The 16,449-nt window shown below is 34.9% G+C and overlaps 1 protein-coding gene across 4 annotated transcripts in view; it reads left to right on the plus strand.

Moving 5' to 3' along the window:
* The window catches only part of SH3GLB1 (SH3 domain containing GRB2 like, endophilin B1), a 34,685-nt gene extending 18,717 nt beyond the window's left edge, over nt 1-15,968 (plus strand). For 2 of the 4 annotated variants that reach the window (XM_080657312.1, XM_080657313.1), the window contains 4 exons: nt 7,611-7,700; nt 8,089-8,189; nt 10,827-11,052; nt 11,435-15,968. In XM_080657312.1, coding sequence (XP_080513438.1) covers nt 7,611-7,700; nt 8,089-8,189; nt 10,827-11,052; nt 11,435-11,542 — 525 coding nt within the window. In that variant the 3' untranslated portion in view covers nt 11,543-15,968. Of the gene's footprint in view, nt 1-1,035; nt 1,120-2,936; nt 2,961-7,610; nt 7,701-8,088; nt 8,190-10,826; nt 11,053-11,434 lie in introns of all 4 variants that reach the window. The other 2 variants (XM_080657310.1, XM_080657311.1) reach the window with 2 other exon arrangements.
* Nucleotides 15,969-16,449: the final 481 nt, after the last annotated feature.

The following is a 16,449-nucleotide window of genomic DNA, read 5'->3' on the forward strand; positions in this document are numbered from 1 at the left end:
GATGAATCAGATTTGAATTGGAACAACTTTGTGATAGTACAATATAAACAAGTCTGGATTTTATTAGAGGACGCTAATAAGTTAATTCTTAATTTGAGCTAAGATATGTTTTGTTAAGAGCCTTACATTCCCACTGCCTTCTGTTCACAATTCACTACCACTACCACCATCAAAAATCATTGCCTTAAGGAGCATATTACCACAGTATTGGTAAAATTCTCTTGTGCCTGTCATTTTGGGAAAGAAAAGACTGAGACTTGATTTTGAATGAAATTTAAAACTGATAACTTGGTATTGGACAGTGATGTCTTATGAGATTACCCCAGTACCTTGTATGTGCGAAATAAATTATTTTCTTCTATACTGTTCCCCTTTTAGAGATTCTGTATTAGTTATTGCATGAAAAGAGCTATCTTTGACAGGACAGTAATTCCAAATTCATTGTCAATTTTACCTCAGAATTATCCTGACATCATCTTCAGGAACAGCCTAACTTCCTTAATTAAGCTTTTTGTATTTACTTTCGTTTACTTAGAGAATACAGAAAAATAGAAACTACCAGAAGTTTGGGTTTGCTTTATTTTTTTCTTCTTTAACACACTTCCTAGTTCTAAGTGGCAGCTAAAGAGGTTACTCTAATCTCGGACTTTCTTTGATTTTACTTATTTATAAATTTCCATGGATTGTTTTATGACTAGTTATTCCTTTGAATGGGAAAGCTGTGGGTAGGCAGAAGGGCTTCATAGTGAAAAATTTAATAAAAATTATAGATAATGGCGGCAGTTTTTAAAGTGATGCCTTTTCCCTAAATGATTTTAATTTTAAATCAGGGATCAGCCATATTTTTTTTGTCTTTGAAAATTTGAATCTTTTGGAAAAGTAGAATAGGTACCACTATGAAATTCCATAGAACAAATAGAGGTTTTTTTTTTAAGTAATAATACCTGTTTGTGTGTTCTTTATTGTGCAGAAATAAGTTGTTTCACTGTGTTCATTGGTATAATGTGTTCTTTGTCTCTTACCTATGTATTTAAGCAACTAAACTCAGCTCACCTTGAAGGAGATAACATGGTAAATTTCTCTTACATGCTCAACTTCCTGCATGTAAAATGGCTAAAGGTTTGTTGGCCTACTGTGTTTTCTACATCTTGAAAAAAGTGCCTTCTCCTGCTATCATCTGCATTTAATGGTCTAAAATATTCAAAGCCATGCATTCATTAGTTTAACAAAATATATGTGGAATAATAGCTTAAGTAATATTGGAACTAAAAAGAAAGAAAAGTATGTAGTCTAATTGCCAAATATATTAGCTATGCCAAATTCAGATTTTACAGTCTGAATTTACACACAAATTTATTGTGCCTTTTATGCCCTATAAAAGATGTTAATTTAGATGGCACTTTATATGTTCACTTTTGGCAAAGAAAATTAACAAAACTTACTTTAGTATAAGATACAAGGTATACATATTTACTTTGTTTCTCAGTACCTTCAATGTCCCCTTAATTTTCACCCAAACTCAACATAGAATGAATTTCTTTTGCAATTCAAGGCCAAGACAAACCCCAATAGTTTAGGTATTTATGTAGTGGCAAGGCCCATTTCTCCATATGCTAATTCACTTAAGAAAATTGCTGAATAGAGATAATGGTGGACAAGAATTGAAAGTGACAATTGTTATATGTAGTATCCAAAGTATATATTGAGCTTGATTTGAGGAAATTTTAAGAGATGCTAGGAATTTTTTTTAAATATATTTTTATTGATTTCAGAGAGGAAGGGAGAGGGAAAGAGAAACATCAATGAGAGAGAATCATTGATTGGCTGCCTTCTGCACTCGCCCTACTGGGGACTGAGCCTGCAACCCAGGCATATACCTTGACTGGGAATCAAACCTGTGACCTCTTGGTTCCTGGGTCGATGGTCAATTGCTGAGCCACACCTGGCCAGCTGGGAATTTTTGATTTTTTAACATAATAGAAATATGAAAAATCTAAACACTGCCCAAATCTTAAAAATGTTAGCTAGTAAAGATTTATGAGTATTTGGTATATTATACTCCTAGATACATTACTTCCACAGAAGTGACATGGAAATTGTAGTAAAGTTGATGATAAATTGGCAGTTAAACTAACTGCTTTATTCCCAATATTAGCATTGAACTAAAAACAGGGGGCGGGGGCGGGGGTTTGAGGGGGATGGAATCCATGAATCCCTGACTAAATGAGGGCTTTCCTGAGATAGCAAGAGAATGCATTTATTTATTTCCATTGTCGTATCTGTAGGAAAATGAAAAGTGTATTTCTTTCTGTCATTGGTAAGTTAGTATATAAATCATAGGTTTTCTTTTGTAAAAATATCCTAACCAGTTAGCAAGACTGTTTCATTTATCAGGCATTTGTCTTATTACTGATATCATCTACTTATAATAAGATGTATTTAACTCTTGTAATTTTAAATTCATTATATTAGTATCTCTAGTTTATTGCCTCCCCACCTCCCATCCCAATGACTTTATCAGTGTTCAGTGTACATTTACCTTTGCTTTATTTTAATTTCCTAAAGTTGTAGAATTTTAGGCCTAATGAGGAATTAGAAATCATTTGGTTTAAACTTCTCATTTTATAAATAAGAAAACTAGAACTAAGAGGGGTTAAATATTCCATTTTAGAAAACTGTTATTCTTATTAATTTATAGAGTTAGTATAAGATTCAAAAATCGATAGTATTTATACATATGAAGGCATACTTTCACAGTATATTAAGCTGTACTAATTTAGTTACTGCTATATTTCATCTGATAATGTGATCCTGAGAAAAGGAGTATGCCATTTGAATTAAAATATTTACATTTCTCTATACTAAGTTGTAGAAAATGTTAAATTCCAACTTTCTTTCATGCTGTATATTTTTCTCTAATTTTTAATGCTGGCTAGATTTGGGCAGAGGAAGTGACAAAAGTAAGTAAATTATTAAACTACAGAATTATGAAACAAATTTAATTGTCATTCACTCAGAATATTGGACGATAACCGTGGGGCTAGTCACAGTCTTTGTTACTGTATCTTATAAAATCTGAAAATGATTATGGAACACTCAGGTCCACAGAGCAATAGAACAGTGCTGCAGAGATATTGTTTGCACACACTATTGATACCTGGTAGATTGAGTGGTAATCTTTATAGTGCCTTGCCAGAGACAGTTTAAATACTTGGTTTATTCATATGGCAATTATGTAAAATATAGTTAACATCATATTCTCTGTGTTCGTGTCACACAAATACATTTTCTAGGTAACTGAAGTTTGTTCTCTCCAGCACCAAAGCTTATTTTTCTGTCACTTTAGTTGAAAACATTTGTAAAACAGTATTTCGATGCTGCATTAAACAGAATAGCATATATTGAATTTTACTTAAAGTTAGGGTCTTTATTATGAATATTCATTATTGTACTGTGTAACAACTAGATCTTTTGTTTTTGAAGTGTGTTGTCTTGTCAAACAGTCACTTTTAGAAGTTGTCCATGTGTCTGCTACTAGCCTGTTGTTATCATTTCTAATCTTTCTGGGCTGGGAAATCAAATAACTAAGCAAGAATTTAATAAATAAAATCATGACTTTAGTGCAGATTTGTTTCAAATGCTTTTGGAAATCTTCAGAAGCGTTTTTCATTTATTTTTTGACAGTAGGATTGCTGACTGTATGGTCTGTTCTGTGCATAGGTTATGGAGCTGTTGATTCTATGACTTGGCAATCCAATGTGAAATTCTTAACTTATGCTCTCATCCCCCTTTGTGGAATCTATTCATCAGTTTAGCTATAGTTTCACCCTGGCCTCTGATTTCTTTTAGAACTTCTAGCATGAAAAGATGGCAGAGTAATATAGAAGAGAATATAGGTTAAACAAGAAAACCAGGGTCTCTTCCACTTTGGTTAGCATGCAAGTATACTTAAAAATTTTATTTGATTCAGTCTCTACAACTTTAGGAAATAATTTGATATAATGGGAAACAACTCATGAAACAAATATTTATATTACTTACATATATATGAGAGGAACTTAAATATATCAAAATTGATTTTTCTTCTGTAAATCTCACTTTTTTCATAATTTAAAAATGTTTATGTTTCTGGAATATTTTAAGATTTAAGCCCATAGATTAAAGTAAGTAATACTGACCAAGTTTGTCACAGAAAACGCATGACCTAAATTTCTAGCTGATATCACAGACCAGCAAATTCTTGCCCTTTTCCCAAGTTACATCTTAAAAGAACTCTTCTTGCTTTTCTGATCCAAGTTATGCTGTCATATACTCTAGATCAGTGGTTCCCAACGTAGGGCACATGCCCCACAGGGGGCTGTTTGATTTTTAAGGAGGGCAATTCGAGAATGAGTTATTAACAGTGAATTTTTGGCATTTCTTACGGTTCTAGGGGCCTCATATACAGTATATAAATATATATTGTGTCATATTTATGCATTTCAGTTCTCTATTATGTGTTTTGAAACTTTATTTGCTATTTTTTCATATCACTTCAGATTACTATATTTTTAATAATTTCTTGGTTATTTCTTCCTCAGTATTTCAGCTGTCCTTTTGTTCTTTTATTTTTCTCTTTCATGGATGCCATATTCTTTGGAAGCTTGTTTAGACCAAGTTAATGGCCTTTTAGGCCTCCTTCACGTGAATATGTGTTCACTTTTTGAATAATAAGAATTATAGGTCACAGCAGGGGCATTGGGATTTTAGAAATGCTTAGGTGGGGCATGGCCAAAAAAAGATTAGAAACCACTGCTCTAAATCAATTAGCCTAGTATAGTAATTCTAAGCAGTAAGCATTTTCCCTAGAACTCTACCTTTTAATTGTAAAATTAAGTCAGGGAATGAGATCTGGAGGAGAGAATAAAAACCTTTTAAATTTAATGTCTTTCTTTAAACCCTTTTTTCCTGTCTAGTATGGATCATTTTCTTCCTAAGTAAATTGATTATGTTGAACCTAATTTCAGTTAACCTCTGCCTCTCAGATTCAATTATATGTGTAGAAATAGAAATTATTTGGCACTTTCATCTGCTTGCAACTACCCCAGTACACACTGAACCTTGTTTTGTTTTGTTTTTTAATGAGATTTTTTTTCCTTCCTATCATTTACCTTTTCTAAATATAAAGTCTAGGTTGCTCAAACCTGGAAGACTGATCCCTTGTCCTTGAGATTATTTTATTTGTTTTTTATTCAGTGTTTTAGCTTTAAAACACTAGTTCCACATCTTCACACCAAATCACCAAAACCAAGTTCTTTAATCTGTGAACCTTGAAGCCTTCTTAACATCCTTACTCTTTGGAATCCGGTGTCATTATTAACTTTGGTTATGCTTGTGTAAGGCAGTGGTCGGCAAACTGCGGCTCTCGAGCTGCGGTTTGCCGCTCTGTTGACTAATGAGTTTGCCGACCACAGGTGTAAGGCAATCATGGTAGCATCCCCTTTAAAGGAAATAAGTTTGAATCCTCTTTTCATATTTTGACTCACTGCCAGGTTATTAAAATGATTTGAAAGAGAAAAACAAAACAAACATTATTTCTACTTCAGACTCAAGCTTCCAGGACACTTTTAATCTACTTAAGCATACTTGTTTATACCTTGTACAAAAATATTGTCAGTTAGTAGGCTTTTCTGCCATTTCTACTAAAGGTTATTAATTCAAGTTGTACATGGAACTAGCCTCATTTATTTATTTTTAGTTTGTTATGGTTACTTCTATTAAAACTTTTTGCATTCGAGCAAGCAGAGCAATAAATAGTGCAAATGTAACACTGAAGTGATTGGTTTTCCTTAACATTTTTCTTAAGAAGAGCATTGATTATTTTCTTCTCCTGGGACTTTTTTCCACTTCTTACTAGCTTCCAGATGAAAGTTACTTCAGCCCTGTATCAAAGAAGCATGTTTTCATTCTGGTTTTAGTCAAGTAAATTTAATTTTAACACTTGATTTATTTCTATAAATCCAATCTAGTGGTCAGTTCTTAGTTCCCTCTGCCAGGCCTGTTGCCAGTGAAATTAGAATACTTAAGCAACTGATTATCTATTTTGCTGCTACTTCCTTGTTAATTGGTTCAATAGGCTAACTGTTGCCACCAGGGGTGAAAGAGAGGGAGATGGGGTATGAAAGGGAAAAAATTCAGACCTTGTTTTTATACTTACAATAGTTTTACATAGTCCTGGAAATATTGCAATTATTTGGCTGGGGGTGGGAAGCTATTTATTCTGGAGAGGTGGAAAATATCATTACAATAACACTAGAGGCCCAATGCACGAAGATTCATGCAAGAATGGGCCTTCCTTCCCCTGGATGCCGGCACCACCTTTTCGCTCTGGCCCGGAGCTGCCTTTCCACCTTCCCACCCTGCCCAGAGGCCCAGAGCGGCTGGGGCGGTGCGGAACACCTGCGTAGTCGCCATGGCCCCCCCCACCCCGCCCCCGCCCACAGCCTCTCGGTGCCTGTGTATACAAATTAACCTTCCATCTTTGTTGGGTAAATTTGCATATTCACTCCTGATTGGCTGGTGGGCATCGAGAAGGTATGGTCAATTTGCATGTTACTCTTATATTAGTGTAGATTATTAATAATGATGAGAGAGCTATTTTGAGTGACCTTCTCACTTACTACCAACCAACTCTTGCTAAAAGTTTGAGAAGATGATTTTGCCAGTATTACTGTTTATATATTATGTTAACTTTTTAGTGAACTGTTTTGTCCCAGCACTAAACCTATATCAATGGTTGAAGTTAAGAGTAGTGTACTATTATACACAAACCTCTTTCCAACTCCAAGTTCAAGGACTTCAGCTTGGTAGCTTGAAATCAACTGTGTAGGAGTATTTATAACATGAAAATCAACACATTAGTGCTTTTTTATTTCCTATAAAGTCAGTTTACCCCAGCACACCACTGATTAAAGGGCACCCATTACTTGCAGAAAAACCCTAGCATTTCTTTTGGGTAATATTTCTGCTTAAAACATATTTCATGCAAAGTTTGGAAAGAAAACTTAAAAGAAAGACATTTATGTAGGGAAAAGAATCCTTAGAAGAAACCTAAAAACTATGTTCTAGAAACAAGTATATGTTTGGTAACTAAACACCAGAGGGGTTAAAATCCAATGGTTTTGTTCTGAAGTAGTTCGTTTAATATTAAAGACTGTCTTTAAGTTCAAATAAAGTAACTATAGTAGTAATTGAGGATTTTTTGAAATATTTTATACATGTAAACTAGTGATTTTAAGATTTTGTAAAATGGCAAATTTGGTACTTGGAAATATATTGGTTATCCCATAGTAGTTTTTCAAGATTTTTATGTGTATGCCATTAAGCTTTGGCATTAATAGATTCTTTTTTGAGTCAAGTACTGGTAAGGAATCAGTTCTTTCTAGATTGAGTAATATAGAAACACTAATGTCTAGAAACCAGGGACCAGTTTAGATACAAAAGCAGAATCAGAGAATTGCCAGATTATCATTTAGGATCTGTTTGGGGATTTTCTTTGACAGTCTACATAAATGTATGTAAAATGGACTAAGTCCTCTTAATGAGGCTCTAAAACTATGTTCCAATTTAAGTCTGAACAGGAATTAAGAATAACTCAAAGTGAATTCGATCGTCAGGCAGAGATTACCAGACTTCTGCTAGAAGGAATTAGCAGTACACACGTGAGTATTCATTTATTGAAAATTCACTTGGAACAAAAGACTTCGATAGTCCTCAGGCAATTTGGGGAAGAAAACCTGAACTTCCTTTTTAGTTATTTATCAGAAAATTTAAACTGTGACACTTTTTAAGATATATGAAGAAATATTTTAAATTTTTATTTACACCCTATCACCTAGTTCTCCCACCATAATCAACCATTTGTTGGTTTTTGTTGGCTCAACAGTTTGTTATTACACTGTTGGCCATGGGCAGTCTTAATAAGCCTTGTAGTAAAGTGCTAGATACTAGTGATTCTCCCTGAGTACAGTGTTGTATTCTGTTTCCCTTATGATTTACCACTTTAAGTGGATTATAGAGCTAAGAAGTGACTGTAACTTTCCTTTACAGGCCCATCACCTCCGCTGTCTGAATGACTTTGTAGAAGCCCAGATGACTTACTATGCACAATGTTACCAGTACATGTTAGACCTTCAGAAACAACTGGGAAGGTGGTAATTTTCTTTTCACATGAAATTCCTGATAAGAAAAGAAATTCAGGTTTTTACTTATAAAGTAGTATTAGAGGTGAAGATTAGAAAAATTAAAGGCTTTTATTAGCTTGCTTAAAGTCAGGTTTTTTATTTTTATAATTTTTTTTAATCCTCAAGGATATTTTCCCATTGATTTTTAGAGAGAGTGGAAGAGAGAGGGAAAAACAGAGAGAAGTATCGGTGTGAGAGAAGCACATCGGTTAGTTGCCTCCTGCATGAGCCCCAACCAGGGCCCGGGCCTGGAAGGAGCCTGCAACCAAGGTACATGCCCTTGACCAGAATTGAACCCAGGACTCTTGGGTCCACAGGCTGACACTCTATCCACTGAGCCAAACTGGATAGGGCAAAATCAGTTTTTTTAAAAATAGAAAGTAATTATCAGACTTCTGAGGTTATAAAATAAATTTTGAGCTCTTCTAGCACAGAAGAATGTTAACAGGGATGAGAAGATAATTTAAGTGAATACCTTTATAGCGCTATATAAAAATAGCTTCAAGAGTGTTTGAAGTTTACTTTCCAAGGAATAAGGCAAAAAAATGCCCTCAACACTTTGATGTTCCTTTCTGCATATTAATCTTTCAAAACTAGACGTAGAACAAAATTAAGCACATTTATAAAACCAATTTTAGATCTTAAAAATGAATTGTAGCCTAATACCATTAGTTATTCTAATAGGATTTATAGAAGGATTTATACTTCTTTTATATTTAAAGTTTTGTTAATGGTATTAATATCTGAAAGCAGAATACCATTTTCTTCCCCACATCACTATAACTATTTTAAGCCCAAGAAGCTTTAGTGCTTCCTATTCACTTTGTCCTAATACTCTGGGAGTGCAGCAGAGGGATTGCTATTGTTACCATTCATACTTGCTTTCTGCTTAAAACCACACAAATGCTTGGAATTCAGCCATTCAAACAAAATCTAGTTTGCTTGCTGCACTTTAAGATAACCTCAAACATTACAAAATGAAAATAGTGCTATTATTCTGAGAAAAAATGTCTAGCCTGTCTCTCTGCCCTCAATGAATTATATTACTGGTAATGACCAATGATAGAGAGTTGGAAAATTTGTAAGTCTTTAAATGTAGAATTTGAAAGTAATCCAAATCCATAGTAACAAATTCAAGAGCTATTTCTGAAGAGTAGAACCAGGTTGTACTGCTAATGGCTAAAATAGCAATGTTGTTAGTAGTAACTGAAAAACAGCAATCACTTAGAAAGGGCTCCAGTGTCCCCAGACACTCTTTTAGACACCTCATATGTAATAATGTTATAATCCTCACACCAGTGAGGTAGGTACTATTATATCCACATTTCACAGACGAGAAAACAGAAGCATTTCTCACAAGATTAGTAAATGTATTTTATTCTTAAATAATTGGGAGGTTTTAACATATCAGGTTACATCAGGAAGTCTAGTTTTTGTTTTTTTTTTTAATGTGTCATTAAAGTTCTTAGAAGGTGAAAAGGCCTTTCAGGTTTTTTTGGTTGGTTAGTGTTTTGTTTTGTTTTGTTTTTTCCATTAATTCCCCAAAATTGACATAGGTAGACCTTAGTGGCTAAACAAAGGCCAAACATACTAGTAAATTTGAAAGTAAAATCCCATGGTTAGAGACTTTTAAAACCTCATAGGTGGAGAGAGAGGGCTTTATTTCTATCTTCAGAAATGTGTATATTTAATCACTGCTGAGGACTGAGTTCACTCAGGAAGGGATGCTAGGAAATGTATTCTTAACTTTAGAGGGAAACCTGAATTAGAAATGGAACCTACATTCTATTTGGGGGTAGAGGGAAGTAGAAAAATCTGTATATGTGAATTACATCATATATTAGAAGGTGATAAATGCTATAGAGAAAAATACAGCAAGCTAGTACCTTGGTTAGGGTAGCTGTTTGTCAGGGAAGACAGAGACTTAGAAGATGTAAGGAAGCAAAATGTGCAGCTTCTGAACGATGATGCTCCAGGAAGGGTACAGCAGGAACCAAAGCCCTGAAGCAGGAACATGGCTGTTATATTCAAGCAACAGCAAGGAGGGCTTGGTTGGAGATGAATTGAGGAGACGGAGCTTGAACACACAGGGCTCTGGAAGCCACTGTTTGGACTTAGGCCTTTATTCAGATATGAGGACTCTTTGGAGGGTTGTGATCTGAAGAGTGACATGATTTGATTTTAGCCTTTTAGAGAATCATTCTTGCTGCTCGGTTGAGGATAGTTGTTAGAGGGCATGGGATGGAAGCCGACAGACCTCTTTGGAACCTGTTGGAATGATTTAGTCACTCAGGAGATGATGGTGGCTTGGGTCAGGGTAATTGTGGTAGATGTGGTGGAAGTGGTCAAACTCTGGTTGTGAATTTTTAAAGTAGAGGCAGTAGGATCTGTTGACAGACTTCATGTGCATGAGGCTTAGAGGAGTCAAGAATTACTGCAAGAGGCATAATAGGCTAGACAGCACACTTTGTCATTAAAATAACAACATCCATAAATCTCTATTCACAGTGAAAGTTGGTAGAAAGTAAACACTGCCATCAAGTGGTGGTATTCAGGAGCTTTGGTTGCTTGAAAATAGTCAATTAGCCATTTTCTTTTTAACAGTTTTCCATCCAGTTATCAATGTAACAACAATCAGACTTCCGTGGTACCTGTACCATCTGCTTCATCAAATGTGCTTGGTTCTTCTGCCATGACTTCAAGTGGCCTAGTAATGACCTCTCCTTCCAACCTTATTGACCTTAAGGAGGGCAGTGGCAGCAGGAAGGCCAGGGTTCTGTACGATTATGATGCTGCAAACAGTAGTGAATTATCACTTCTTGCAGATGAGGTGAGTAATGTGGGTATAAGAAGAAAACTGTATTGTAGATTGACATATCTTCTAGTATTATAACAAAATGCAAATTCCTCATTACTTATTTGGAAATAGTTTATCATGAATGCTTTCATAGATTTCAGATGGTTATAGTATTTTATAGAATTTTAACTACTATTGTTTAACAAAATATAACATCACATAAATATTTAAAGCTTTTAACTGCTAAATAACTGGAAGATTTCTAAAACTGCCTCTAAAAATATCCTTTAACTTTTAGCAAAATTGACAATAATCTTTAAAGTCCCTTGATAGTGAATAGTTAAATACAAATCTGATTAGTTTTCTATGTGTTTATTTTTTAACATAAGTAACTGGAAATATTTTTATTTTGTAGGTGATCACTGTGTTCAGTGTCGTTGGAATGGATTCAGACTGGCTAATGGGGGAAAGGGGAAATCAGAAGGGCAGGGTGCCAATTACCTACTTAGAACTGCTCAATTAAATAGGTGGACTGTGGAAAGATTATCCATCATGACACCATATTTATATATAATTAACTCTAAGTAAAGCAGGTTTAGTATCTTCCATGTTAATGTCTTAAAGAGACTGAAAAGAAAATACCAGCCATCAGAAACCGGCTTTCTACCAATAAAATTGCATGGTAACTATTTCATTACAGAATTTATGTTAGAGCTTTCATGCCAAGAATGTTTTCTTACAAAATTCTCTTTCTACTGAGGTTTCACTAATAAGCAGCTTCTACTTTTGAGCCCCAACTTAAAACAGAAGAACTGTTTTCTACTGAATTTTTCATTAATGGCAAGCTTTTTCTTTTCTGTAAAATAAATTTATTGTGAATTGATATCAGTGACTCATTTATTAGGTATAGCCAAAGAATAAAATTAATATTTGTTTTTAACTTTTGTTTTCAAAAGAGATCTAGGATATAAACCTCTTTTGTGAAAAATATGTTTCTGAATGTTTCCTTGAACAGAAATGCAATTATATCATGTTTACCTTGTTTTCCAACAGAAGTTGAATGATTTCAATACCGTATTTTGATGGGTTATTTAGAGGGGTGATTGTTTATTTTATTAAACACTACTGAATGATTTAAATTTAAGAACAACTAGTCTTTGAAAAGCACTATCATATTTCTCTGGTATATACTAAAACATCTGAGGCAAGTTCAGTTCACTAAGCAATGTTTTAAGATTGTTTAATTGGAGCAGTTTAATGCATGATCAGAATTGGACTCATTAAGAACATACTGCAGTACAATACAGAGAATTCTTATTGAACAACAAATCTTTATAAAAATACAGACAAGTGCAACTACATTCATCATAAAGTGTATATAAACAATCCACTTTTGGTTACTCTGAGCTTACTAATAAAATTTTAAAAATTTATTAATAAACTTAGTTTATCTTGATCAGGATCTGTAGTTATGAAAAACACACTACTGAAATTATTAGTGACACACTTTGAGTCAGAAAATTGTTATTTGGACCATTGCTGTGAATCAACAGATTGTTTCCATGTTAGAACTTCTGTCATTCTTATTCTATCATTCATTAAGCTTTTGTTGAGGCCCAGGCACTGTGTTGATGATAATAAGATGCAGAATCAGTGTCAGTGTCAAGATAGGATAAGGTACTGTGTTTTGATGCTTTGGGAGTCACCTGATTGAGATTTGGTGAGTGGGAGGTGGTTTGAAAAGGAAGTGCTTTAGAGAGGAAAAGATGTGCCAGGCCTGGAGCCAAAAGAGTATATAATACAATTCTGACAACGGAAAGTAATTCAGGCTAACTTACACAAGAAGTGCAAAGATGTAGCTCATTTCTTCAGGGAATGTTAATGTATCAAAATGATATTTTTTGGTACTTTAAAAAATGATAAATAACACAAAAGGATATTTCAAAATGGTGTTTAAGAGTTCCTAATAACTTGGTAAACATGTTGATAATTTAGCTCAGTCTAAACTTTAACAGTAGTTGTTACCCTTTTATTTTGGTGCTATGAGACAAATTACTCTGAGATTTTATAGTTGTATAAGACACTTTGATTCACACTGTGAATTGCCATACTCAAGCCAAAAGCTGCTCAAGCTGGTTAGTTAGCGATAGAACCAAGTGAGCAAAGCTTTTTTTTTTCCCCAGAAAGGAAGTTCTACAGACAGCCTAGAGTACTACCTATTATGTTTTATAAAGTCAAGATTTAGGCTTTAAAGATCATTAAAAAAAATTTTTCAGGTCAACTTAAAACAGCAACTATAAATCCGGTTTATAGGAAGTAGAGTAATGAAGGGGAGAGTACGGCCACTGGAATGGAATGGCCCCTGGATTCAAATCCAGTCTTCCTTACATACTGTGCTCTTTGAACTTCAACTCAGATGATGCATAAACTGTCATTTCCTTATTAGTAAAATGGGGACAATTATGCCACCTTAAGGTTATTATTATCTTGTATGTTAGGCAATTTTTAGGGAAAGTTTTGGCACATAGGAAATTCTCTCAATACCAGTTTTCGCTTTTTAGCCCTTGTAGCTTCCTGACCTACCAAGACTGTAGGCCTCATTTATGACTGAACCAGAGATACCTCTTTTATATACATGATCTGATCTGTTCTACTCTTTTCCTATCCTCCACCCTCTTTAAATCAGACTCAGATCTAGGTTTAACCTCACCACAGTCTGTAAAATTTTATTAGAACCTTCTGCCTTCCACTAAATGAGTATTGACTATAGTAACCCAGTGGTGTACATTAGCCTTCAATAATATTATGGTTCAAAGGCTTCTTGTGCCTTTGTTTACCACAAATCTACTACAACATGTGGGCTTGTTCTTCTGTTTATTACTTTTTATTTTAATGGGTTTTTGTGTGATTGATTGTTGGGAGTGGGGGTTAGTTTTATTTTGGTTTTGACTTATTTTGTAAAGTCATAGGTTTAATTTTTACTCAGGTAAAGGTCCATGAAGGTTCTTTTAGGCATAGAAGAAAAGCTTGGGAAGCCTATTAATTCACGGTGCAATTCAGAATTATTTAAATAAACTTTGTGCCCCTGAGCGTAGGTATACTAACATGTGAAGGATACACATGAATAAAAAATAAACTTGGCGATAATTGTAGGCTCTTTTACAAACAAAAATAAGTGGTTGGATTGTCTCTACATTTGTCCTCAAAGTAATCTAACCTAAAAGTCCATGGAGTTAAATCTTTTTTTTTATGGTGCTAATTAAAAGAATTCATATTATAGGAGATTAGGGAAATGGAACTGTGCCTCACTCTGGGTAACATGAGAAATAAACCTGATGGGTTAGAGTCTATCCTCCTAGGCTGCTGTTACCTTCCACCAGAACAAGCAAACAGAGTGTGAATGTAGGAGCTGGTGTTGGGAGGACATTTTCTGAGATTAAATTGGGGGGAGGGTGATGGAGTGCCTGACAAGAAGCTACAGCTTTGTTTACTTAGGCTCAGCTCTGTTGATAGGAGTCCTCAAAAATCTCTACTGTACCTCCCAAATGCCTGAACTTTTGAAATATGTTGTCGTAGTATGTAGCACTTCAAGCCTGGGTGAGGAGCCATAATAAATAGATGGCTTTGCAGTTTGACCTACAGCCAGCTTTGTCTCAACCCCTTCTCCACCTCTTGGGACTCAAAAGGGGAGGAAGGGTTTTTAAGAGCACACTGGCCCTTTTCCCCACATTGTCCTAATTAGGAAGCCTACTCAGTAGGGCAGTGGTTCTCAGTGTGAGACCCCAAGATTGACAATAGCAGCATACCTAGGAACTTGTCAAAAATGTTAATTCGTATTTCCAAGTACTTTCTACATTAATTTATACTGATTTTTTTTCTTCAAGGGGCTGTAGAACTAGTCTTAGTTCTTCATGTAACATTTTAAGACAAAAATTGTTTTCTAGTATTAATCAAAATTATATAGTTACTTTTATAATTTATTTGTTTAGTATATATTGATCACTTCAGAATGCAGGCTTTCTGAGATGCAGACCATAATTCTTTTGATCACAGTTGTTAGCTTAAGGCTAGCACCTAGTGTGTACTCAATATTTGTTGTATGAAAAAAAAAAAAGCTATTTCTAAGCCATATCCAAGATCTACTGAATCAAACTGAGGTAGGACCTAGCAATCTGTTTTTACAAACCACATGATGATTGTTCTGTTAAGGTAGAGACCACTTCAGTTATAACAAAGAAAACTTCCCTGTCACCTTCAAGCCTATTATCTGACATCACTTGAGAAATTCCTGCCTTCTGCCTTCTGCACCTGTACCAACAGTGCTGTGTTCAGTGGAGAGGACTCTTGCTGGGCTATATTACAAAGTGGGTGTGAAGGTAGAGAGTATGGAATGCCAGTACTTGGTTGCTGCGGAAGTTAGTGGGATAGTCTGAGAAGGGTAAGCCCGCCACCCTGTTTCCATCAGTGCAGCGGCAATTTGACATCATAGCACCCCAACAAACCAGTATAGTGGTATCAGACTAACATTTGCATCTCTGACTCAGGTTGCTAAGCTCTGCTCTCATTCCCACTTCAGAGGAGGCTTGTTTAGGAATTGTTAATGCTTTCTAAAAGTCAAATGTGTTGGTAAAAAGGAAAAAAAATGTGAAAATATAGCTTAAAAGATAAAAATAACCTACAATACCACCATCCTGGGAGAATTGTTACTTAGGTGTATAGCCTTCCAGACTCTTCCATGCTTTTGTAGATATTTTTTAAGTGGGATCAACTTGTACATACTGTTTTGTAACTTTTTCACTTGACAACACCATGACCATCCTGCTGTGTCAAATATACTGCTGCATCTTTTTTAATGGCTGCGTGGTATTCCATCATATGTGCCACATTTTATTAATTAAATGACTGTCGATTTCTAGGATGTTTCTAATTTTTCACTAATAAACTGCTTTAAAGAACATCGTGTTACTAATCTTTTATGTGTTCTTAATATTTCCTTAAGATGAGTACGTGGAAGTGGAATTGCTAGTGGAGAGAAGATGCCAATTTTTAAAAGCTTTTGTTACTGCCACTTTGACCCCTAGAAAACTTTATCAATTTATACATTTTTATTAGCAGTGTATGAAATTGTTTCTTTTTGGAAGGCTTCCAACTGAATGTTCTTATAGCCTTCTGTTTAAAAATAAAGGGTAAGAGTAAGATAAAAGGACTCTGCAGCCCTAGCCTGTGTGTTCAGTGGTTAAAGCATCAGCCTACACACCATAGGCTGGCAGGTTTGACCTGGTCCCAATTGGGGTGCCTGCAGGAGGCAACCAAGCAATGTGTCTCTCTCACATTGATGTTTCTCCACCCCACTCTGTCTCTGAAAAGCAATGGAAAAAATATCCTCCAGAGAGGATTAAAATAAGGACCCTGCAAAATTGAAACCAAGAT

Source organism: Plecotus auritus (assembly GCF_963455305.1).
Source record: "Plecotus auritus genome assembly, chromosome: 2".
NCBI classification, from domain to species: Eukaryota; Metazoa; Chordata; class Mammalia; order Chiroptera; family Vespertilionidae; genus Plecotus; species Plecotus auritus.